The sequence below is a fragment of the Hippichthys cyanospilos genome, chromosome 3 (assembly GCF_059441005.1).
Source record: "Hippichthys cyanospilos isolate Australia breed blue-spotted pipefish chromosome 3, RoL_Hcya_1.0, whole genome shotgun sequence".
Classification (NCBI taxonomy): Eukaryota; Metazoa; Chordata; class Actinopteri; order Syngnathiformes; family Syngnathidae; genus Hippichthys; species Hippichthys cyanospilos.
In genome coordinates, this window is record NC_142371.1 from 26509511 (window position 1) to 26535673 (window position 26163).

General features: G+C 38.7%; 3 protein-coding genes across 4 annotated transcripts in view; 1 reads left to right on the forward strand and 2 right to left on the reverse strand.

The window, feature by feature from the left end:
- Window positions 1-2735, reverse strand: part of LOC148426583 (polypeptide N-acetylgalactosaminyltransferase 1) — a 51633-nt gene extending 48898 nt beyond the window's left edge. Inside the window, exon 1 of the mRNA XM_088409946.1 lies at window positions 2239-2735. The gene's annotated coding sequence lies outside the window, so the exon portion shown is untranslated. The remainder of the gene's footprint in view (window positions 1-2238) is intronic.
- Window positions 2736-8440: 5705 nt separating this feature from the next.
- LOC148426585 (proteasome subunit alpha type-2-like) lies at window positions 8441-12460 on the reverse strand. 2 transcript variants are annotated; one of them, XM_088411101.1, is made up of 8 exons: window positions 12190-12315; window positions 11679-11755; window positions 11010-11142; window positions 10776-10898; window positions 10170-10251; window positions 9842-9915; window positions 8733-8790; window positions 8446-8657 (listed from the first exon to the last, which is right to left on the reverse strand). In XM_088411101.1, the coding sequence occupies exons 1-8, from the start codon at window positions 12228-12230 to the stop codon at window positions 8541-8543; spliced, it is 705 nt and encodes a 234-aa protein (XP_088267227.1). In that variant the 5' UTR covers window positions 12231-12315; the 3' UTR covers window positions 8446-8540. The 2 variants fall into 2 exon arrangements, with proteins under 2 accessions (XP_088267228.1, XP_088267227.1); XM_088411102.1 differs by lacking the exon at window positions 10776-10898 and having other exon boundaries at window positions 8441-8657; window positions 12190-12460.
- A 246-nt stretch (window positions 12461-12706) lies between these two features.
- Window positions 12707-15210, forward strand: LOC148426586 (INO80 complex subunit C-like). Its single transcript, XM_088411103.1, has 5 exons — window positions 12707-12987; window positions 13664-13792; window positions 13880-13991; window positions 14647-14714; window positions 14798-15210. The coding sequence occupies exons 1-5, from the start codon at window positions 12814-12816 to the stop codon at window positions 14927-14929; spliced, it is 615 nt and encodes a 204-aa protein (XP_088267229.1). The 5' UTR covers window positions 12707-12813; the 3' UTR covers window positions 14930-15210.
- The last annotated feature ends 10953 nt before the right edge of the window (window positions 15211-26163 follow it).

Genomic DNA, 26163 nt, shown 5'->3' on the forward strand with positions numbered 1-26163 from the left:
AGCATCCTGAAAGCATTAAAATTAATCAAGATTGCCTAGCTACCAGACTAATTTGCGCAGATCACTAATATAATGAGCACCACAACCAAACGTAGGTGCTTTAAAATTTGAATTCCGCTAAAGGTTGGCCAATTTGGAAAAGTGTTCAAAATCTTCATGAATCATGGACACAAATCATGTGTCTATTTGAAAATAGGAGGAATAAAATGTAACATTTTGTCCGAGCTAAAAATGAATGTAGGCAGGTCAATTTAATTAAAACCAAAGCTTATGAACAAATTGACAGAAAGCTACGCTTACTTGTATTCTGTTGCATGAGTGCCAACAAATGGATACACAGGTTTACTCCACTTTCTGCCATTGAATGGAAGAAATGTTGAACTATTTTGTCATTCAATATAAATCCCTGGCATACATAAATAAAAATATGTGTATTTGCAGTTAAAGAATTAAGTGAAATTGGATAACATCTTCTGGCTAACAAGAAAAAACTAGTTCATTTGCTGAGGCAAGAACACACTGTCAAAACACGCAGAGCACAGGAAACGCATCATGTCAAGTCCACAGCCTTGAAATAAGGAACATGAATCATTTCCTCCTTATGTTGGATAGTCATGCCTTCACACAAGTCTGAAGGGTGGCGAACATCGTACTTGAGTTACAAAAAAAAATTGCCACATATAGACAAAAAAATAAATAAATCTTTACACTCAGTCACAACGCAGGAAAATGTTGAGTCCTTTTTACTTAACATAACAAATATATGGAAAACAAAAAGTCCACTAATAAAGATCGGAGCCCAGATCCAAATACCCAACTTTAGAAAAATTAAAAAGGGGCCCATAACAAAACAAAAACGATACCTCCTCCCTAAAGCATTTTACACCTAAAACACACTAACTCATTTCTAATGGTTAAAACAAGTTTCCCTCTTTATCCCTTTAAGGCAGTATTTCCCAACCTTTATCAAGTCAAGGCACATATTTTACATTACAAATATCTCATGGCACAGCTCCAAACAAAAGTGTCCCACAGGTTAACAATAAAAATGTGCTGCTTCTCACAAATGTGACTAACCCTCACATCATATATTTTCATGGGATGACACTGAAGAAATTACATTTGGCTACTATGTCAGGTTCGTATTCAGCCTAACTGTGAATATGATGTCCTCAAAATATTTCAACACACAGCCATCAAATGCAAAAACAAAAGTGAGAACACCCGTTTCAGAAAACCTCCAAATTTGTCCCAAAGTTGCATTTTATGGTCACAATTATGGATGGATGTAATTTATTGAGTGCCGTGTAATGAAAAGATGTGAGGAATGTACTCACTTATGACAGATACAGATTATTTTATCTTTAGTTTTGGAGCAATAATTGTAAATGTTCTTCCTACCACTTCATATCACTGACACAAGATACTTTGTACGATTTAAAGGTAATAGCTCATTTTTGTACCGACTACGCAGTTGTTGTTGAGTTTCAGCTCGGTCCCTGCAGCATTAGATCATATCCCATGGCACACTTGTGCTGAAGTACAGTAATTGGGCATCGTTGCCTTAAGAAACATAAGTTTGCCACCTTCATTTGCAATGATGAGCAATCTATTTCCCGCTCACCGGTCCCTTCGATGCATTCGCGACTTAGAACTCATACTTTAACCAGTATAAAGATCACCAAGCGGTTGTTACATGAAATGTAATTAAGTTGAGTCAGAGGGAGTGTATTAAACTGCATTGAATCATCTGACCTTCGTATACAGAGTGATACAGAGCAAGTCTATAGTGCACAAAATACTCATGAATACAACCAATGGTGCAATGATAAGACTGATAAGACGGTCCTAGTTCAAGCAAAATATTGCCCAGTATTTCAACCAAGGCAGGACGAATGTCCTTTCACAAGTCTGCGTCTGTTTTTGTTTTTATCTGCAAGCAACATATCTTGTAGAAAGCAATTATGAGCAGGGCAGGCAAGGTTTCGTCAAGCAAATCTGAATGGCAGTGTCACCGTAATTGAAGGCTGAGTAACAGTCAGGGAAAGTGACAATTTGCGTTTGAAGGCAGGTCGCATCCTCCCTCCGTAAACTCGGCTGCTTCTGTCAACAAGAAGCCCGCTGCCATAAGCGCCTGTCCTCGGCTACGATCATATCACGTTCGCCGGCGCGTGGTTAATGAGGCAAGAAAAGCGGCCAAGGTCGTTTATATAAATAAAAAAAATACAGCTCGCTTACCTTGAGTTGAAGAGTGACGATGCAGCTCGAGTCCGCCTCGGGTTAGCTTGGGAGCCACAAAACTCCCCCGAGTGGGGTACCAAGTGTCGCGGCTAAAGTTAGCTAGCTCGGTTAGCTTCTCCGGCTAACGACTGGGGGGCGCGCGCTCCTCCTCCTCCCTACCGTCGAACACTAACCGGCTACCGCATGAAAAAAAAGAAGCTTAACGCAAGGCGTGGGCCGCCACACACATCTACACTGGCGCCGTCCGTCGTCTCGAGACGGGGAGAGGTGGGACATCCATGAGGGGAGACGGGCGAGCACGCAGGGTCGGAGAAAGGGAGAGAGGAGTCCGCGGCTGACTGAGATCGGTCCCTCGCGGCTGCCTGAGGGGCGGACGTGCTGCCTCTGGCTGGCCGGGATCTTGTGAGGGAGGGCGGGAAGGAAAGCAAAGATTTGGCTTATGCTGTTGCTGATGTGCGGAGCGGACGCAGGCTGCCAGCATCATTCCTCATCCCTCCCTTCGCGGTCTCAACCCGGAAGAAATAACGCTATTGAGCGTATTGATTAAAAAAAAGAAACGGCACATGAAAGTTATCTTTTCACATAAAGATCTACGTGAATTTCACCAATTTCTTCAATGCATCCTTGAATTCTCTACTTATCTTCAATAGGGTCGCATCAGAAGAATCTAATAATCACGCAGGCACGTTTATTAAAATGTTAAGGCACATAAATTACTTATTTGATTTTTAAAATGAGTGACACAAACTAATGCGACCAAATCTTGAAAACTCGCTTGGAATGAAACGTGAAATCTTTTTGAGAAGAAGTAAAAAAAAAAAAAAAAAAAAAAACGACACACTCACTCATAATGTGATATAATGTGCAAATCGTACTCGGAATAAACCAATAACAAACTCACGTTAAATGGGAGTCCGCAAGCAGCAGGACTGAACTTGCATTTGGGCAGATGCACGGTGGGTCGATGTTCTTTGCGGCAGGTGTTCTGCTCAGTAATGTCTTTCTCCATTTTACCACAACACCTCCCAGTGTTGTAATTTTTGGAGACAGACCTTAATTGTTTGAATTATTGCAGAATATCCTTACTCAGTCGAAGAACAAAGTGCAGCACTTCAACAAGCTTCTGTGGCGCAGTTTAGGAATTTTGTTTGAACATTCCTAAGATATGTGTTTGAATACATTTACTTCTTGCAAATCCCCCCCCCCCCCCCCCGAAAGAAATACACCCAGGGCAAACAATGTGTGAAACAAAGATTTCCACATAAGCAAGCTCTGCCATTTTTCTATGCATCATTTTTGCAAGACTTGCCAGCACAAATGAAAAAGTGAAAGAATGCAGTAATTGCTTTTTTTCCATAATGCCTTCATTCCTCTTTTTAAGATAATGTACTTGAAACCAGATTGATCTAATGAAATCAAATTCTTAGTGTTGTATCTAGAAAACCCTGGGTGTGGTGTCAAAAAGTAGACTCATGACTCATTGTATTTTGTGCTTTACCTCCCTAACACCAAGATGATGTATTCCTACCTATATTCTGTTAAATTTTATTTATGTTGAAATACAAAATATTTTCCACAAAATAACATTGTTTTGAAGTTGCTGTCAGTGACCTGACATTGGTACATAAGTTAATTAAACATGGAAAAAAAATATATCAGCCCCCTCTGTCTCCATTCTATACTTCCAATTAGATTTTTAAGATTAAGGCTTCTGCAGATACAGTATTATCAAATCTAATTTAATACCTTTTCAATGTAATAACAGGGAAGAGTACATGTTTTTGTTTTCAATTTATGAGAAAACTAATTGGAAAATAAAGCAACCTATTTGTGACTTGTAACATAGCGACTCCTTCTCAAAATGCTATATCCCTGTATTTTGTTTAGTTTTGTACAGATGTGCAATATTTATGATGCAGATGAGTCAGAAATAAAACTGATGAGGTTACACAATCTGTTTTCTGGAGTTTCAGAATTAAATACACCAAGTAACACTACACACAGATGGCATGAAATTCTGTTGTCTTGTTTATGACTTCTTTTTTTTTTTAATCCAAAAATGTTTTGTACACGTTAGTGGGTTTTTGGTTGAAAAAGTATTTCACGGTATACATCAATTTAAAAAAAAAAAAAGGTTGAGAACCACTATTTTAAGAAACTACCGAATTCGAAGAAAAACAACCATTCAGAGACAAAAGGCATAATAACAAGATTTCAATCAATTGCTGGGCACTTGCAGGCACATTTTAAAAACTATGGTGGAATATCCACCATTTTACTTGAGTGGACGTTCCAAAAAAAAAAAAAAAAACTTTAAAACAATAACATTTGGTGTTTTTAATACCACTCCTGTTTGATATTAGCCTGTGTACATTGCTAATGCTAAATTACTGCAAGCACTGCGATTACATTGAAGCTGGATTTGTATTGTCAGTGACTATTTACCACAACTTTAAGCTGTCTTGATACAACATGCACTAGCTATAGTCTAACACATTGCTGACCTTACAAAAAAACACCTCAGCTTGTGCTAATGGCTTACAGACAGCTATTACAGTGTAAAAAATTGTGTTATGAAGAGAAAAAAAAAACAGTAAAAGTAGCGAGAGGAAAATTGGCTCTGCTTCAGCATCACCAAGAAGACATAGTGTTTATGGCGAGAATTTCTTCCGCCTGGGGACCGTCAAACGTCTTGACTCCAGGCGCAACCTTTTTGTCACCCAGTTTTATTACCTGTGCAAGAGCAGCACTGGGGGCTGCCTTAGATTGTTTCTTATAGCTCACTACCTGCACCACTGGGGTCATTTTCTTCAGTGGAGACCAAGTTGTCAAGCCTAAAATAATGCAGTGCAAGTATAATGCATTTTTAAAAAAATATTTTTTGATTGTTAAAGAAAGAAAGAGGGGAAGAAATAAAGCGTTCATGTTCGATTTGATCATGAAACTGTAAGTATGCGAACAGTACTATGCAAAAGGCCATCACTGAGTGCAATTGTCATAGTACTGTAACACAGGTGTCACCTTGTTGCCATCTGTATTGATGCATGTGATGGACTACAAGTTTGATACACACTGCTAGAATTGAAAAGAAAAATCCATTCAACTCACAACTTAATATTGTTATGAATAATTAATGAAATCCTTTTATGCGGGGACACTGATTATGTAATTGATCTCTGGTGCTGCAAGCTATGGAAACATTTCAGACGCACTGATATGCAGTATAAACTAATGATCACTTACGGCATGCATTAATTGCAACAAATTATAATAACAAGTCTTTTGTTGGTAAATGATGTGCCACAACATGCAATTTTAATTTACAATGAATTTAACAAATGCTGAATCACTGAAAGTGCCTTTACGTGACTTTGTTGCATGTATTATTATACCTGTGTAGTGCAATGTACCCCTTGACCATTTCTTACAGGCATTGTGGACAGTGAAACTGTCAATTAAAAGTCAACGTACGGAAGACTATATCACAAAAAAACGCAATCTGAATTAAAAAAATTATTATTGGAGTTATTGGATTCAAACCAAATCACATCATTTCTGTTACTGTATTTGTTCGGACACCACTGTTTTGAAGTTTGAGAAAAAGTTGTGATTACGGAAACGAAAACACGTTTTTAGCAATTATTTTACAGTCGATACAAAAGCGTATGGAACGACAACTAAGTGTTCAGCGGAGGTCCCCGATATGAAGGTGTGTGGTAAAGATTTCCAACAGTCTCTTGAAATTTCGTAGAAGGCTATCTGCCTGCATGCATGTAAGTTATCCATTCCCATTATAAACATTGACACACATCCAGCACCAGTCAACACGCGGATCAATACAGTTAGTGGCTTTAGGCCTTAGTCACCAGAGCATGAAAAAGCTACAAGGCTTTTACATAATGTGCTTTTAAATAAATATGTAGCAGCGTGCGCAGTGTGCGTGACAAATTCAAGCTAAATGTTGTCGCTGTGTTTCTGACGCTTTTCCTTTTGTAAGTAGAAGATAACGCTTTAGTAGTTTGACAGGGCAGCTCACTTCTGGCGAGTTAAGACTGTCAGGTGTACGTAGTATAACTGCAGTAAAATGGAAATGATTGTTTGAACTGTTGCAAAGGATTAGCTTGTGTAGGTGGTATTTTCATAAGCAACCTCTGCGGTATCATTCCAGAGTAAAACATCATCCATTTTACATTAGAATTTGTTTTTCAACTGTGCCCAACTATATATCATTCATTATTCAGATAGATGGCAGCAGAATGATAAAAAATGAATAAGACATCTCACAAAAACATACCTTTGAATCAGCATTTTGCATGCAATTTTGAACATAAAAGTGGAAGTTACAATAAGTTTGTTCTTTTGTATTCTCAATCAGACACACACTAAGTCACCTAAATGACACCAGTGGCCCTCGGTTAATCAAGGTCTGACTCCGCAGTTGCTTAAGGGATGCTGTGTTGAATTTGGATGCAGTTGCTTGGTTGTAGTGCCGAGACGGAATCCTGACAGGTCCTTTCCGTGGCGCAGGTTTTATAGATACGCTACAGGCACTTTCCCATCAGAGGTTTTTGTGTGAAACACTGTCAGATTGACAAGAGGGCCCGCATATAGCTCTAAGGCATAGCATCCTACTCGAACCAATCAACACATTACTGGAGGCAATCCAATCCTTCAAAGCTGTCCTGGTGGGTATGGCTTGTTTAAGTTTATCTTCAAAGTTTGCTTTAAGCGAGCTTGACTTGTCTTGTTTAATGTTTGACAGGTCAACAAAAATAACACAAGCGTAAGTTGCCACACCCAAACTAGCCTGCTGCTTACACACACAAATGAGTGTAAATGTGAGCTAAATATCTAACAAATTACAGAAAAGCCTTAAATTTTCAAGAGCAGCCCCCGCGATTAACAAATCATTATTTAAGTATTGAGGATGCAGTCACAGGGCAAACACCTTAAAAGCAGTCAAAAAGTTGTGTTGTTGTTAAATTTTAGTTGGTCTACACAATGTATAGGTTGCATTTCCGCTGTAAATGACATTGAGAAATCTGCTGCTCTTTGAAGAAAGCGAATAAATAAATAAATACGAATTCATTCATTCATTATTCATTCATTCAATTGATTTTAACATATTATTTTACAACTGAAATATAATTCCTGTAGATGGCAGCAGTAGGTAAGAAATGCCAACTCGTGGCTAATAAACGCCTGCTCTTTTAGAGAGGGGATCCAGGAACGTTTGTCGTTCAACCTCTAGGCACACTTTGACGAACCATTCTTATTTATATTCAATTTAGAGGTTGGATGAATGAATGAACGGATGGATGGATCTACTGCAGTGTAACCACATTCGAGCGACATCTGTCATGAACATTAAGTATTTCACCAGTATTATTATAACACTTTGTTGTTCACTGACCAAATGGTTTTGTTTGCAAAAAGAACCTTTCACTCAAAATACACGAGAACACTCTGTCTAGCTGAAATGAAATGACCTTGACAGATAAGTGAGTTCAAGACACACATATTTCATTTTATGGTCTGGGCCTCCCATGTTGTAAATTTACTCTACTCTATGGACTGATATGCAAGTTGAACAAAGAACTGTTTTTTTTTGTGTTTAGGGCAGGCTTTCATCTTGACGGAGGTCCCTCCCTTGAGTGAATAAAAATATTTGCGTTCAGTTGTCCCTTCACACTCTTACAAGCCACCACTGCTGTGTGAAAAATTATGTATTTGAAACTTCACATTAGAGTGAACCAAAAAAGACCATTTGTTTTGCAGACTATTTTATTGATCTTGCCAAAATTTTAAAAATTCCACAATCATCACACATAAGAGCAGAGACAGTGCCTTGTTGTTGAACCACTTAGATTATGCCACTTTTTGGCGTAGCCTCCAGCCTTTGAATTCATGTCACTAAGAGACTCACTTCACTCTTTGGCCTCGGGTATTTATAAATTTGTGGAGACTGCTGCACATCATCTCTCTAGCAAGTCACAAAATGATGGGGTACTGTAGCGAATAATCCTCACACTTTTTAGCTGCTCATTTGGGTGCTGTGGCGGAACGATGAATGAGTGATGAGGTGGGATCAATGATGACTTGGCCGATTGTTCCCATTTATTGACAACTTAAATTGTGGACATACTCATGAGTAAATGTCTAAATAAAAGCGGAGCAGAAAAAAGCAAAGTGAAGCGGATTATTTGAAAAAAAAATGTTTATTTAAGTTGCTGGCTGCTACGCTATTATGTCTACAGACTGATGTGGCCAGTGAGCCCCATGAGAATGTTACTGGGCCCTCATAAAATGGCTGCCAGGTAGTCTTTCACTTCTGCCGGAGTGAGCCTCTTAAAACCGGCCTCGTTGCAGATGCCAACCTCAATGTTCTCCTCGGTCATCTGACCTTCAAAATTCTCCTGTAAACCGAGTAAATGCTGTCTCTGTGAAGGGAACCCTTCTTTCTGTACATTTATGACTCAAAGAAATTGTACCTTCAAAGTCAGGATGGCTGTGTTGATGGCATCTTCCAATTCCAGGTCATCGTTATACCTGGAAAATGAAACCCAATCAAGAAAGTGCAGTATGGTAAACCTCTCAAGATGCAGAAGAAGGTCAACAACGTAATACTAATAATACAACTAACAGCATGTAATATTTGCAAATAGGGAGAGCAATCTGCATATGCTCTGTCTGTATGCATAGAGACTTTGTTGTTTACACTTAGTTTTAAAGAGTCCGTACTATGAGAGTTCATCTTTTCGGAGATTTTCACCATGTTACAATGTTGAATTCTCACCCTAAACACCTTCAAAGTGCCATTTTCCCTCATTGGTGCATTTCTAAGCCTTCCTTGCTTATTTTGCATTCTCACACAGGCTCCTCCAAGCAGATAAATGCCATGAAAAAAAAAACTCATGACAGAAGCATTTCGTGTTACCCGTGCAAGAGTGAATACACGCCGACCTTTACCGCGTTTTATAGTTTTGCTTTGGTTCCGGACTGGAGGAAGAGATGTTTTGCACAGTCAGCCAAGTAAACAGCAATGTTTCATTTGTTGGTTACAACATTTTACTGTAGAAAATGCTGAAGTGGCGAAAATGTGAGTTTGGGAGCACACAAGTGGACAATCTATGCCAGTCGTGAATAATTCACCTGCGGATGGAACTATTATTCCCACGGGGACTGATTTGATAGGAGGAATTACAGTAAAAAGTTTGTTTTGGCCTATTTATTTATTCTTCTGGGATAGGGTCTACAAAGATGTTTCACTTCCTGGTTAGAAATATCAGTACCATAAAACTTATGCTTAAAAATAAATGCATGCATATATTTCATTGTGGGAAGTTTAAGATATGATATGGGCCTTTTAAACTACCAGTAAATTAATCTACTGACTTGTTTTGAATAAAGCAGTTGGTTTGATGTGTTCAAAATAATCACAAATCTTGTGCTAAACAGACTTCATCTTGAAAAAACGTGATGTTGACAACTTGACACCAATCTCTGCAGGTCACAACTCTGTAAAACAGCTGTATATTTTCAGTTGGTTGCACTTGTAAACAGCAAATCAGAATACGTAAATCTCACTTTCAATTCCTACCTTTTTTCAAGGAAAATTTTTCCATTATTGTGGTTTTTCCCCATAGCTGTGGCTTTCCAGGCAAAATAGGCACCCTGGGAAGAAAATATTAGAGAGGATGTTGGGATCAATCACTGACTTAATAGTTTTTTTATAATCATAAGGAACAGACTGAGTAACATAAGCACTTATTCAATTCAGACACCATTGTTGAATCAAGTTTTTACATTTCAGAATCCGATTTTAATGCAATTATTTTAACTCGTTACAAATATACTAGCAGGATGGAGGTTACAGGATACAATTTAGGGGATTGATTATGTCTTCAGAACATGTAAACTGAACATACTGAGGGATCTGATTGGAATAAGTAAGGCTGGTCTTCATCCCATCCAGCTATCAACAACGACACCCCGAATGGCCGCACTCCGCTGCAGGAAAGAAAGAAAAAAAAAATCAGATAGAATGTATTATAAAAAAACTCAACGGTCAATCACCAGTGTATACCCTGGTGCACATTGAATGATGCTATGAAAACCAATTCAGCAATCACACAGTGTCTGGAGCCAGCTTTTATAAGTGAGCAACCCATTTCCACTGGTTGCTGAGAATTGAAACAAAAAAATCCACTTTTTATTTTTTCAGATAGAGACCATGAATTCACAATTAAATCTCATTGTATTGGACAAAATGACAATAAAGGCTGCTTTGATTTAAAGAAAAAAAGTACAGCATATTGAATGTGGTGCCTCAAAACCCCGAACGGGGTTTCAGCTCCCACTACATAATGCTGGAAACATCGTCAAAGTGTAATTTTTTTTTCTTGATGGTCCACTCATATTCAGCTAGGTCGCTAGATGTGTGGCCTAAGTATCACCCACCCAATCTGTAGACATTGTTCAATGAATGAACCCTAAAATAAGTAAAGTCAATGATAAGTGAAAGTGTCACCCACCCAGAATGTGTGTATTCCTGCATTCTAGATGCCAGTCGCTGAACAAGCTGTGATGTGGTTATTAGTTCGTGGTTGATAAGGAAGTACTGCTGTGCTATCTTCCGTGCTTGTCGAACTAAAACCCTGTAAAATACATCTCCGATTAACCTTTTTTTAAAGTACTAAACAACTGTAACAATATTGGACATAAAGAATTGCGCTATTTCCACGACGGAAAAGTTAAAAATTTCCCACCTGAAGTCGGGGCTGGCGCCTGCGTAAACCATCCCCAGATGTTTATTGATGGGCTGTATTTTATGAACGCTTTGCGCATCACTCAGAATAGACTTATGTTTTTTTTCTGTGGCCAGGACAACTCCATTGGTAGCTGGAAAAAAAATGTGAGAAAGCAATCAGTTCTAAGAGCCCAATTACCAGTTTTACCTTCATCCAGTAATCAAATTATTAGCAAAAATCAGTGATGGGTAGCCGGAGTCCATATACTTTAAAGTACATTTCAGAGCCTGTACTTTTACTTTGAGTAGATTTTTGGATCAGCACTTTTACTCAAGTCAGTTTTTACTTGGGTAACTTTACTTTTACTCAAGTCAACAATCTGCGGGGTAGCTTTACTTTTACTCAAGTAAGCAATCTGTGCACTTTGCCCATCACAGGGAAAAACACGGTATCTGAACATAACAAGGTAACAGACTGGTATGTTTTAAAAATGTCAACACTAATTTTAACATTCATTAACATGCTGAAAACTGCAATGTCAATAAAATTCACTGTGAAAGATACTCTGAAAATCGGAAAGAAAATAAATCACTTCCCTCATTTAAGATGCAATGCTATTGCAACACAAATAGATTGAACATACAAGCAAAGAAAAGCAGCATAATGGTGGCATTGGAATACCGTTACCTTTGATGCCAACAGATGGGGCTCCAGCAGCTACCGCAGCAAGTGCATGTTCAATTTGCACCAGTTTACCAGAAGGGCTGAGAAAAGACACACGGACAGTGTATAGAAATTATGATTTTGGAGGGATGTTACAGTTGTTCTCAAAGTCATGCAGAAACACTCCGCCAAGCGAGGTGATACTTTACAATGTGAAAGTAAAACCAAAACGCGTTGTATAAAATAACCAATCGCAACATAATTTCGAAGATTATCACGCAGAACTAACTCACCTAAACATTCCAATTTTAAATTGAATACGTAGGATTTGTGTACATCAGATATAAAAGTCTTGCGTATAAAACTGTCAGCAAAAATGCTAATCTTATTTTTTGCTGATTCATTGTACTTCCATGCAAAGACAATTATTGACAACGTGAGACGCTAAACATACACTTTTAAAATAGCATAATGGATTTCTATCTATTGCGATTCAACAGCTCTCATGGAAGTATCATTCAAATTCAAAGTTTACCTAAACGTGGTCAGAGAGAAAGTGTAACCACGTTCTGCCATGGTCCGTCACTACTTCATTAATAAGTAGTAATGGGCTGCTGACTCGCAAAGCCCATACGCATGCGCCGTTATCTAATAAAGCAGTAGCGCGGAGTCGGGGTCTGGTCACATGATTTTTGACGACTGACGTATTGGTTTGTTTAAATTCGAGTCACTTTGTTGGATCGAATGTCCGCAGGTTTATTTTGTAATTTGAAAAGTTGGGAAGAGGGTTGGTCGGTTGTGAAATTGTGTTTTGAGATTCTATTTTGTTTTACATACAGACTGGGTACTGGGTACATACAACTGGGTCGCAATACTCTGTGGCATTTTCATGCTCACAAACGATTCCAACTCGCACATTTCTAAATACAAATCAAAAAGTTTGAAAAAAAATAATACTTAAAATAATTAAATATATACTTTTATCATTGAAGGGTAGTCAGTTTATACGTAAAATATAATAACGTACTATTAACTGCCTGTCACCGGAAGTTAAATACATCAACATCCGGTTCACCCCTATTCGTCGCAAACACTAAAGCTAATCCTCATCCTCGGGCTAGAACGCCGCATTTAAATCAAATCGATTAAACCCCAACACATGGCATCACAGCTCCCAATTACGATCAAGAGCCAGCCGTTGACCGCCGGCCCTGCTCCTCCGCGGGTAAAGAAACGTCCCGGGAGCCCGGCGGTTTCTGTCGCTCAGCCGCCCGGCGGGGGCACCAAGAAAAAGAAAGCTCCGCTAATGATGACACAAATCGCACAGAATCAGGTAGAAACAGGACGCTTGCGTCACAACAGCCCGTCAATTCTCGTGATGTGATTACTTTGGCATTTGAAGAAAACATATCCACAGTGCTACATTAGATTCTGCGAAAACGACTAAGAAGAATGAACTGTCCGTATTTAACCTATTTCAACCCATCGGTCACAAAAGTGACCGTAAAGAAAATTCTATTTATGAGGCTCCACTGAAAGTACTGATATACTACAATGTGTAGATTAAATGTGTGCAATGTCACATTTTTAGAGAATATTGTCACATGACCAGAGCCGTTTACTTTGTGGTTGCACTTTGAGAGAAAGATGACAGCCTCAAAGCTCCCAAACAAAATGTTAGTAAAGTATGTTAAAATAACATAGAACAAAGATTTTTCCTACACATGATTTTGAAGATGATGTATGCATTTGCACTTACTCAAATTGGCCCGGTGTGATTTCACAATGAGTACATTGTTGTGACTATTTCACTTAAAAAAAAAAAAAAAAGTTCTTGATTATTTCAAAGGGTTACCAATGGCATAAAAGTTGGATGTTTTCATGCCCAGGAAAAAAATGGATTTAAATGGGTTAATGTTAGTTACATGCCTGCCCTTTATCTCAACCTTACTCTCGCCTTAATCCCATGTCACCGTTTTTGTTAACATTTTGAACACAATTTTAATCAGACGTCAGCGGTAGAAGTTGTTACTGACACGAAAGCGGGTGGCTTGGTGGAAAGCACGCCGTTAGCAAACGTCAGCACCAGTACAGAATCCACTGCCAAACCACTGCCGTTCAAAAACCCCTCATTTATGGTGAGTGAATACTATGTCATTGTTTAACGCCCATGTGATTTTGTGACAACATCTTGAATTCTTCGTGTTTTCGCTCCATCTTGGCAGCACTCCGGGATCGGCGGAGCTGCAGCAGGCAAAAAGAACAGAACCTGGAAGAATCTCAAACAAATTCTGGCTTTGGAACGGACTCTACCCTGGAAGCTGGATGACCCAAACTGTAAGTGATTGGATGGATGGATGGATTTTAAAGTACAGTACAACCCACTTAGGAGCCTTAGATTGTATCAGATTCTTGGTCCATCACAGGATTGTTTGATCACATTCAAACAGATTTGATATCTCAATGTGGACCACAAATATCTGTCAGAATTTTTTTTTTTTTGACCATTCTATGATTTTGTTATTCTGTGTTTTAAAAATGTTTGTTACAGTTTTTAGTTGAACACATTTTATGTTGGAAGTTATGAAAAGTTAAAAAAAAAAAAAGAAAAACCAAAGTGAAAAATTTAATGAGCAAGATTAGAAAAACATTCAATGAGATTTCCTCCTTGACTATTTTGTACATTAAGTATAAATTTAATTGTAAGTTTAATGTGTACTTACACTAGTCATCATTTAGGGACATTATGAGAGACAATAGATGTCATACATGTGGTATTGTATTGGTGTAATAGCCAAACCTTATTTTGTGTTTTATGTTACATGTTCTGTGTACACAGTGTGCCTGGACCTGTTGAAATAACAATATCCCTAACTTATGAGAAGTATAATTCAGTGATTCACTGAAGTGCTTTAAAAAGCACTAAACTAGATCATTACGTCCTTTGGCCAATAATTCAGTCATCCAATTGTTTACCCTTTGTATTTGACAGACTTCAACATTGATGCTCCTCCCTCTCTGAAACCACCAAAAAAATACTCAGACATCTCTGGACTACCTGTGAGTAATTTCAGGCCATGTTGACTTTCATTGTTTCTGTGGCTGAGCTTTAAAACTGTGACTTATCATTTCCTACTTTTCAGGCAAATTACACAGATCCGCAGACCAAACTTCGCTTTGCATCCACAGAGGAGTTCTCCTACATCCGCCTCCTCCCCACAGATGTCGTCACAGGCTACCTGGCCCTGCGGAAGGCAAACTGCATCGTACCCTGACAGCTAAGTTCGAGTTGGATGCTTCGGTAAACAGTCAAGATGCTTGGGAAACTCCTGACCAGCCGAGTGACAAAATGTGCAAATGGCACTGAAATGACTCCTGAAAATCTATATATTTTTTTAGCTCATTTTGCTATGTTTATCTGGTATAAGGACGCCCTTTCCTTTTGAATATTCTCATTCATCAGGTCATTTCATCGTCGGTGCATTAAATCGATCGTCAGTTCATGCCTGACAGGACAGCTTTTATAAAAATGTAAATAAAAACCTGCTTCAATATGTACATGTGTCATGGCTCATATCTAATATAATTCATATCCGTTCATGTTATGCGATTCAAGACGTGCGCTTGCTTTTCTTCTCCCCTCCACTTGCTGCTTTGTGAATAGGGTGAATGGTATGTTGTACAATGAAAAGGAACCTTTTACAGTCACTTATTTTTGTCACCGGCCACATTACATTTCTCAGCGGGCCAGAATTTCATGCCATTACATATAAGTTTAATTTATTTGTCAAACATGCTCAAATTTCATGACTTAGCCAAAGTCAAAACAGCACAAAATGTATAAAGCATTTAAATAAGGAACTTAGTCACAGTACTCAGAGGTTTTTCGAACTCATTTGGTTGTTAAGACTTAAACAAATCTAGGATAAGAAGTAAAACACATTTCTGTAAAAGGTGTTAACTTATGAAACAATTATGCAATGGATTTTAGAAAATGTGAGTCATTATCTTTGTTCAAACAAAGATTTAAAAAGACTGACGAAAATGTATGAAACACTGACAAGAATTAAGAAATTTCGGAAGTTAAGAGGTGTGTTTTTTTGTTACATATTAAGACAAATGACAAATAATAAATGCACCGAACAAGAGATAGGACTCAATATTTCTTTTGTACTTTTGCCTATTCCCTTTGAACAGTGCTGTTCATCCATCCATCCATCCGTTTTCTATAGCCGCTTATTCTCTCATGGACCGCTGGGGCCTATCCCAGCCGTGTTTAGGCAGTCGGCGAGGGGACACACTGGACTGGCTGCCAGCCAATCACAAGGCACATAGAGACAATCATTCACACTTCCAATCACACCTAAGGGCAAATTTGCATGTCTAACACAAGGAGAAAAGCTTGAAGTATTTCATAGTTATTATTCATTACATATGATCAGTTTGAATTGTGCAGAATAAGTAAAAATCAGGGAATATGACGAGCATGATTTGCTTTTGCAGGCCATGCAAAATAATTTGTTGGGCCAGATCTGCCCCCTGCCCCCCCTTGAGCTTGACATCAGTGTTTCGCAGCATTTGGCCTCCTATTTGAGCCGCCGTTAATGAAGTTGAAGTATTAGGTGTCGTCGTCAGCAGCAGTGGTCACTGTCTGGCTGCTGTGGGCCCTTAGGCGAAGCTGATGGTGGCACTCTAGTACATCTGTTCACGTTAGAGCAGCACTTTCATTCCTGCTGTGGCATCAAAACCTCAACGCGGTGATTAATGAGGGGCAGGACAGGTTGTGCCAACACAGCATGCCACCCAATAGTGTGTCTGTGTGCGTTCGTACACAATTTGGCGTGCTGTGCTTGGGGTTTGCGGCCAACTAATTACAGTAGATGAATTAGAATTACGGTTGAAGATCGCAATGCTCTACAACTGCACTGCATCGTCATTGATTCTGAATCTGTTTTGTTTATTAACCTACACTTGAGGGGCTAAATATTAAAAAGAAATCTCAGTATTTCACGGTGACATGCTGCTGCATGTACAACCACAACTATGAATGCCCAGCTATTCAATTTCCATAGCAAATGTCTTAAGTAACACACGCTAAGGCATTTTTGATAGAAGCAAGATATTCCACATCCGTGGCCTTAACTGAAAACAAAAAAACAAAACAATATAATCATTTGTTTCAGACTAAATCCACTAGTTTTTGCCTTTCAAAATGTTTTGTTAGAATCTGAAAAACACATACAAGTGAGGTGGGTTTTTTTTCTTTTTGGTTATCATAAGCTTTTTATCTTTTTTTTTTAAATTATGTCTGTAACACATTAACCTCAAATGTTTCTTCTCTGTATGAGCACTATGGATGTTAATAAATGTGCAAAGAATTCTTATTTTTGTTCCTGTTCTTATGCAGATATCCATTTTCTGTAGCTACTTATCCTCATTAGGGTCGCAGGCCTGCTGGTGCCTATCCCAGTTGTCTATGGGCAGTAGGCGGGGGACACCTTGAATGGGTTGCATTATTATTATTGTTATTTTATTGTTATTATTTTTTCACTGTATATTTTTATTTTTCTGAGTTTATGGAGCCGCTATTTAGGTCAGCTTGACCCAACTTTTTTGTATGCTTTGTATATAATGTCACAATTTTTTTTTAAATTGGGTAAGGTGATCTAAGTAGCACTCCTGGCCTATTTTGAACCAAATACTGTATAGTTGTTGTTTTTAAACCAGACTGTTTTCAATTGTGTGTGTGTTTTTTTTTTTTTTTTTACTTTTACTTAACTAAATGAGTCGAAACATAAATTCAACTTTCAACAGATGCAAGACAGTATTTTATTAACACAAGTACTGAGAGAAACCTTCCAGGGTGCGCCCTTTATAACCTCGAAACAAAAATGTCAGCAACACGCAGCCTTGCATTCACACATTTTTACCACCAGGGTGTGGTATAGATCCATTTATACTAGTTCCAAAAAGGCACGAATGCTGGTTTATAAACCAACCTGGCAATAGTTTAGATTTATGTCAAAATCTCAATCAGTCTTAGTGAAACGATCAATGTAAGGGCAATTGTTCAAATTTATCGAGCAACAAAACAAAAAGGCTGGTGTCATTACTGAATCGGGTGCACAATGTAGTATTTTGTAGTAGGACTAGCTTCATTAAGAAGCTAATAGTGTCTCATCATACTTTTCTAGAGGACACTGTATTGTACAGAATGTGTGTCTTGGGAGGCACATGATACAAATGAGCACCATTCCGCTGCTCATTTGGTCCCCGGTCTTCCCTCTTTTCTTGTCACAGTTATGCTGCCTAATGAGGGAGAAGATGCTGTCTACGCTGTCTTGTGCTGACATAGTGTATGGGGGCTTTCTCTGGCTTTGTACTGCACGCGGCTGACTACTTTCACGTGTAGTTGGGCATATTATTCCTAATTATAGCCGCAATTCAGGTATCTTCGCTTGGGCTTGCTGGGATCAAGCGTAAATTATAATGGAACATTGACTTTTTAGGTATTTGTATACAAATATTGGAGTGCGTCTGAAGTGCCTGCCTACCTCAGCTCATGTTAAAAAATAAATAAATAAATAAATAAATTAAAAAAAAAAAAAAAAAATATATATATATATATATATATATATATATATATATATATATATATATATATATATATATATATATATATATATATATATATATATATATATATGCCTGTAACAGGTAGGACGTTTGTCACCTGTTGGATTGTTTTAAATTGGTTGAAAAAAAACGCAAGCATATTTTCTTTGAGAAAAAAATTCTTGGCCTTGCTGAAAGCCATCATTGATTTGCCTTTGCTACTGACACTGGGTAGAAATAAATTAAGGTTTAAGCAGTTCATCCACAACACAAATATATTAACTTATACAATACTATACACCAGTGGCTCTCAACCTATTTTCAGTGATGCACCCCCTGTGATTTTTTTTTAAAATTTATTTTAAGCCAAGTGCCCCCTAAAGAGCGCAAAGCAATTTTGGATGGAAAAAAAAAGAGACTTAAAACAGAGCGCTGTGTCTGATGTATTACACTTTGGAACTACATTTCTCGTGGTATAACTAAGTGTATTTTATTCAGCAACACCGGAACACCAAAATTGCAGAAAATTGTGTCATTAATAAAATGCACATCCATATAAATCTTGACAAGCTAAAGGCATGAAGCATTTTGCAAATGAATCATAAAAAAATGCTATGTTTTCAAATCAGTTTGCTCAATAATGTTGGATTGTTCATGTCACGGCATTAAAAAGCATTCAATTAAATTTACTGATACTTCCATTTGAGTAGTACTGTCGTACACCACGGGATTTTTAGATTTTACAAACATCCATCCATCCATCCATCCATCCATCCATCCATCCATCCATCCAACCATGAAAGGCACAAAAGACTGACATCATTCATTCATTCATGCATGCATTCATTCATTCATTCATTTCATGTCATGCCATAATATCTCTATCATAATTTCGGTCTTTGGAGGTAAAAATGTACTGTATCTAATCAATAATCCATGCAAACAAAATCAGTATTTGCTCAGGGTGTTGGTAAGAAGGTATTGGAATGTTTACTATATTTGTTGATGGGGACAGATGCTTGCAAGGTGAACAGAGCTAGTTGAACAAGTTCTTCTCAGATAAGGAGCCGAGCTGATTGAACCACTTCTGCATGATGGACAGTGGCCAATCTCCAGCCGATTGGGTGTGTTGAGTTACTTGCACTCAAGCAGATTTTCTTTTTTTTGTAAGTTTGTAAACCAAAAGATATAAAAGCCAAAAGAGAGAAAATCACTTTAGAACGGTTTGGTCTGCAAAGTAAAAACACTTTTCCTTTTATAAAAGACACATTTTGACTCCGGTGGTGTTCTTTCTCTCTGGTCTCTCTTATTGATAACTCTAACAGTCTTGATTTTATCATTATGTTCTACAGTAACAAAATATGTTATGCATGGTCAACAATACCTTTAGAAACTACCAAATGCTTGAGCTGGTATTTATGGTACAGTCCTCCATGTTACTTAAAATGGATAATTTGCTTTTTGAATGTGAGTCTGCTGTTGGTCAAATGGGTCATTAATGGGTAAATTGGACCTCATTTCTATAGATGTGTTAGTGAGTGCATTTATTATTATTTTTATAAAACGAGCGACTCCTGAATAATTGCAGGTTCATTCAAGCTGTAAAGTCAATGGGGCAGGTGACCAGTTGTTATTGTTGGGCTTTGGAGGTCAACTAACAAAGTGTCATCAGATAGCTATAATCAAGTCATTCACATATCATTACACTGAAGGGATAAAACCCTGCTAATCCCATTGAAGATCCAATAAATGTCTTCTCACACAGGTTGACTTGTTCCTTGTGAGTGTGTGTGTGTGTATGTGTGTGTGTGTGTGTTTGCGTGAGAGCGTGTGTGTGTGCGCGCGCACACACACACGGGCAATCACATGTGGGCATACGGACAGGCCAGAAAAGTAATTCTTCATGTTGATAGACAACGATTGTCCTTCAACCACATGACCACATTTGGTGTCTCCTCTCTCTGTCCTTCTCTTCATTCTCGTGAGCTGTCCTCTCTTCTCTCTCTCCTGTGAAAGACTTTTTGCCCTCCTGCCTGCCATTGCTGCTGGCTTGGGGATTAACATTCTGCTTTGGGCTTTGATTGATAACACATCTGTCAGTCCGTCCCTCTTTGCTCTACCTTTTTTTTTCTTGGTTTGTTTTTGTTAATCTTAACTGTGGTTAGACTACTTAACACATTTCTATGACTGTTATGAAAATATTTCTTACAACATCGTGTCTAAAGTTAATATTATGATTTGCAGCAGTTTGATTCTGGATCATATTATGATTAAATCAGTTAATAAACCAGTTAATCAGAAACTTTATTTGGGACATCCATGTATCACAGCACAAATAAGTCAAGTAAAAAGACAATTTGTAAAAGCAGTTATCTAAAATATAGTAAAAGTAAAAAAAAAAAAAGCAAGGTATATAAAATCCTTATTTCTATTTCATATATTGTACCAATATTTCATCATAAAATAGATAACGTGTGTAAAAGTGCCAGAAAAAAATAGTTTGAAATACTTATTATTAATGTAGTCCTTTAAATTATCGAAATGTAACATTATGCCCACCTAATAAATCTCAGACTATCTTCCGCCATAAAACAAAGGACAAAGACTTACAGCTATAGCACTTACTTAATAGCAGCCGATTGTCACACTCGCTGTCTTGCTGTGTTTCCAGATTTAGTGTCTTTTCTATTCCCTTTAAATACATTTTTTTGCCACCACCACTGTCTAACAAAACCTCGTCCGCCCGCCCAGTCCGTCCACCCGCCTACCCAAATCCATCCATCCATCTATCTATCTATCTATCTATCTATCTATCTATCTATCTATCTATCTATCTATCTATCTATCTATCTATCTATCTATCTATCTATCTATCTATCTATCTATCTATCTATCTATCTATCTATCTATCTATCTATCTATCTATCTATCCATCTATCCATCTATCCATCATCTCTGCCACACAGAGGCCTGTGACCGAACGATCTACAGGACAGATGGAACCAATCTCGCCATTCCCAGACACACCATCTATTCATACTTACCGACTGTCCTTGTGTGTGTGTGTTTTTGTGTGAGTGTGTCTGTGTGTAATGATAGCTACTGCTGCTACAGATGCAGCTCAATGTCTCTGTGGTTAAAAGGTATTACGTGTCACAAGTGGATTTATGCTCTTCCAAGTGTGTGTGTGTGTGTGTGTGTGTGTGTGTGCCCGACCTAAAAATTTTGCCACCTACTTGGCCAGCCAGTTTGGTATCTGATGTAGCTATAAATGTCAATTCCAGTCTCAGATGAGAGAACAAATTCAAGTAAGTGATGAATTTAGTTTTTTTTCCTGTACTTTCCATTTTCTCCATAACATTTGATCTCAACCTGCATTTCTATCAATATATTTCAAAGAGAAGTTTGTTTGCAGAGTGAAAAAGAAGAGGCCTTGCAGTAAAATCCATTGTGTGACCGTGGAGAATGCTTATATTGATACCGCCGAGGCTTTATGAGCTATACTGTATCTCCAATAACTACAAGTAGACATCCTAATACGATGCATAATGCTCCCCGCATTAAAGAGGTAATTGCATTGGCTTTGCAAGTAAAACAAGTTTGTCTGTGTCAGTGTAGGAACAACAGTATCATTGTCCTTGCCGAACAACACAAGACGCTTTCTCATTTAGCATATATACGAAAGAGTTTATGATTTTGTTAGGTAATAAGACTGAGTGGAGGGGGGAAATTGACCTCAAATACACACACATCAATACAGTTGGGTGTTTTGGGGGCAGAGGGATGGTAAATGAAGCGTGAAATGAGGAGCCGGAGGTGTGCGAATTGAAGATCGCTGGGGAACCTCCACAGAAGACTGACAGCAGCCAGGTCAACACATTGCAGATCAAGACGATCAGAAATAAAGCTCACTGCATTGATGCACCCTCTAGTGGACAAACATGGTTTTCCAAACTGCGCAACTCATACTTGGCATCGAACAATAACGGGCTAGATGGCAAATGACGTCACATTTCCATGTGAATCTACACCAGGGTCAAAAGTTTGGACAAATGCTTACGAAGGGACATCCGTATGCGACATTTTGGACGAGGATGACGTCCCAAGCATGTAATTTCAACACTGGTCAATAAGCACAGAGTCGCACAAAAGGTTTAATTGCTGGTTGAAACGTCAAAGTGTGCAGAAAGAACGCAATTTGAGTAGAAAAGTAAGATTTATTTTACGATAGCTCTTCTCTCCAATGCAGTTCAACTAGCAAATCTCGTGTTGCTAGTTTCCATGAAAACAAGACACATTAAAGGCACAATTTTCATCTCATTCATTCAGCCTAATTCAGGGCTGCTAGTTTATATTCAGAATGTAATTTGTTTGACCAGGGCCATTGTCTTTTTTAAGTGAGGCAGTGTAAACATACGAACAATAACTTGTCCCCGTATTCCTTCTTAGACTTTCTTTTGGCAGTTGGTCTTTTTTTGCATTGCCTTTTCTGCTCCTCTTACCCTTGAAAATTAGGTCTTAAAAATCCAGCTGTATTCCTGCACTTAAAAATCGTAAACCCAACATGCATATACAGTGCAGGGTGTACCCCGCTTGTTTCTCAAAATCAGCTGTGTTAGGCCCCAGATCCCCTGGAATCCCAATGAGTGCTTTACAAAGCTGACCGATGGATTTTTAGAACTCTATTCCAAATGTTCCCTCAAAGGGGTACCGGTGATTGCACACAGGAAAAATGTGATGACAGTAGAACATATCATGAGATGACAAAGCTTCCCGCCCTGGACGGAAATAAAATACATCTTTTACTTTCTGGTCCCACCTCTGGCATTTTGTTTTTATCGTTCTTGTGTTAAGCATCTTTTAACACACTCAAACACTATTTTATGACGGTAATGTTCATCTGAAGAGATGTAATATGGACTGAGCAACGAGGAGCATAGTCCAACACTAAAATGGAGAGTTTTTTTTCTCCCCCCCTTTAATGACCAGCACTGTTATGATGACCTAACACTATTATCCTGGCCTTGAGTGCCATAGCAGGTCACATAATACTTCAGAAGACAGCCATTGCCTTTCTTTCCACCAATAGAGTCCATGACAATCGCTTCTTATCTGCTCTAATATGCTCTGCTGTTAATGAATAATCAGTCTCGTTAATGTCCTGCTAATTAATGGCCCATCAGCCTCTTCCGAGTGGCAATTAAGTGCCAGTCGAGGCGTCTAATTGGCACGCTTTCTGAACTGGGACCTCTGGGACGGAGAAGGTGAATTATTGCCCTGTCGTGGTTGTAGGAAGGACGTTGAAGAGGAATGCTGACTCGCTTGTTTAATAAAACGTATCATCTCGTTAACCCGCGCCGCAGTAAATTGAATCGTAGTTTTGCTTGAGTGAGTCTGTCAGAGGACAAAGTGAATTAAAGAGCGTTTGGACCTTACACAGCGTGAGCAGAGATGCCGCAACAGGGCGAGCAACTTGGGCATTTGCTGACGGCCCCGAGCTGAAGGGGGCCTCGCGACATGACTGCCAAATGCCCATATCAGGGACAAAGCAATGATGCTGCTTTAGATATCATTGTGGCTGTTTGGTGTGTAATTATTTTGTTGTTGTTGTATATCTGTGCATGATGACAACAATTCTATTCTATTCTCTTCCATTCCAGTTGGAGTGTGGGAAGAAGCCGGAGTGCCCGGGGAAACCCACGTGGGCTCGGGGAGAACATGCTACACAGGATGGCCGGAGTGAGGTGGTTTTGAACTCGGGTTCCTGAATTGTGCGGCAGACATGCTAACCATTGCGACACTGACCCTTTTTTTTTTAAGCCCACTTGTTTGCTTTATAATTGAGATTCTTCAATGTAGGCACCTTTTGCTGAATGACAGCTTTGTACCTCTGTATTTTCTCTGTCAACTTTATGATGTGGATGCAGCTCTATGTACGTAGAACAACCTTCAATTCACAGATGTGAACTTATCAAGCTAATAGCTTGAATTTCTTGACCTCTTAATATGTGTGAGACCATTCGAAAATGATGTTTGTGTTTCAAAACTTTTGACCAGTCCTGGTATATACATATGAGCTCAATTTTTGTCCATTCTATCATCTTATAAAAAGTTTAATAATGTTTTGACAAGATAGGTAACATTCTAGGCGCATTGTGATCTATGGCTATTGTTTAGCGAGCGACAGCATGCACGTATCCAAGCTAAACGAACATATGCGTGGCTGTACGGATAAGACACAGTTTTTCCTCACAAGAAAGCCTTTCATCATCAGCTTGCACTGCAAACAAAGCAACCGCATACGCCTCACGCAGCGCTGATGATGAACTCCTTTTTTAATTAGTCTTACAGAGGCCAACTCGCAGCACACAGTCAAAAGCATAACGCGAAAAGAAGCCCCAATCCTGAGCTAGTCTTCACACATGGCAGGTTACTGGCTGCAAGCGGCTTGGTTAATTAGCTCGAGTGTTGAAAAGAAGCAAAAGTAGCCAAAGGTTTAGGGCAAAGTTTAAGGCGCGAGGAGCCAAGCCGATATTCGGCGATACAAGCTAACGGGTGCGCGAGGCGTCAGGTTTCATTTTTATATGGCTGACTGGTTGCTTCAAGCTGTTGGATAATGAGTGACAGCGAGGCAGAGGCGGAGAGGGAGCGATAGGGAATGGGGAGGAAAGAGCAAGGTAAGGTGTCTTTTATAATGAGGGGACAGAAGAGACAAACAGCAAAGACAAAGGCTGCGTTTGGCAGCTACTGTATACACACACTCACAAACACGCGCATGCACGCGCAAGTGGCTTGGAGCATCTTGGGATAATAAGAAACACACCGTTTTTCTAATGAGAAACAACAGCTGAAGCACCCATGGCGGAGGAGAGAATGAGGGGGGTTGGAGGCAATGGAGAGCTCCACTTACTGTACTAAACAAGGCTCTGCACTGAATTAGAAGGTTGCTATGCGATACTTAATAAAAGAAAGTAACAGATGGCGCTGTTTAATGCAGCCCTGACCAAAGCTGGGGTGCAATGGATGATGGCTATGTATTGTTCGTACCGTTATGTAAACATTGTTTGACTTTTCTGGGGAAGGCCTCCTTAGCTGGCATACATTCCATTAAAGACTCTTAAGTCAAACACAATCTGTTTCTCTTGTTCTAATTTCCAAATCTACTGTCCCCCAAAGGAAATATTGGAATCTTATTTGTCAAGTGTAAACGTAAGTTAAAGGTTAACCTGTGAAGGTCAAGGTCCAAAGTTTTTACCACTTCTGCATAATCCGACGGTTCAGAAACACAGGAGATAGTATTAGAAATAATTTAAACACTATACACTATTATATTGCATATGCATTGAATTATATTGTATATACTTTATTCTAATGACACAAAACTAAAATAATTAGTTATTGGGATACTGAAACTTAAAATAACAAATAAACAAATAAAATAAGAAATTACACAATGTTAAAGGGATACTTTAGTCTGCAGTAAGACGTTAATTTGTCAATAATCAAATTGATAATGCTATTATTTTTTTGCATATAAATAATATGTTTAAAAACACATCCTTCAACTTGCCATAGAGTGAAAATGTTATCACATGTGCTCATGGCTCATGCAATGACCAATCATGCATCAAAGTGTGCAGTTTTTGATTTATGTCTGTTAAATTACCTCTGCAAATTAATCTGACTGCTTTCTAGCGCTGCTAGCTAGTGGCTAATTTATGCTAGACACTGTACTAAACAATCAAATGTCAGCATATTTAAGTCATTTCTACATTCCCCAAATTGGCAATTTGTTTGTATCGGCAGTGACACCTCGCGATTCACTCAGGGAGGGAGAAAAGGTTTGCGTAGTGGAAAGTCATCTTAGCCGTTAATGCGACATGCTTCCGCGAAC

What these genes read in the sequence shown, in the direction of transcription:
- LOC148426585 (XM_088411101.1), bottom strand. Translation starts at nt 12,230, where the DNA reads ATGGCAGAACGTGGTTACACTTTCTCTCTGACCACGTTTAG. An exon ending in CCCATCTGTTGGCATCAAAG is followed by an intron (nt 11,143 to 11,678) that starts GTAACGGTATTC and finishes TTTTTTTTCCAG; the next exon opens with CTACCAATGGAGTTGTCCTG. An exon ending in CAGCCATCCTGACTTTGAAG is followed by an intron (nt 8,658 to 8,732) that starts GTACAATTTCTT and finishes CTCGGTTTACAG; the next exon opens with GAGAATTTTGAAGGTCAGAT.
- LOC148426586 (XM_088411103.1), top strand. Translation starts at nt 12,814, where the DNA reads ATGGCATCACAGCTCCCAATTACGATCAAGAGCCAGCCGTTGACCGCC. An exon ending in CACAAATCGCACAGAATCAG is followed by an intron (nt 12,988 to 13,663) that starts GTAGAAACAGGA and finishes AATTTTAATCAG; the next exon opens with ACGTCAGCGGTAGAAGTTGT. An exon ending in CAGACATCTCTGGACTACCT is followed by an intron (nt 14,715 to 14,797) that starts GTGAGTAATTTC and finishes CCTACTTTTCAG; the next exon opens with GCAAATTACACAGATCCGCA.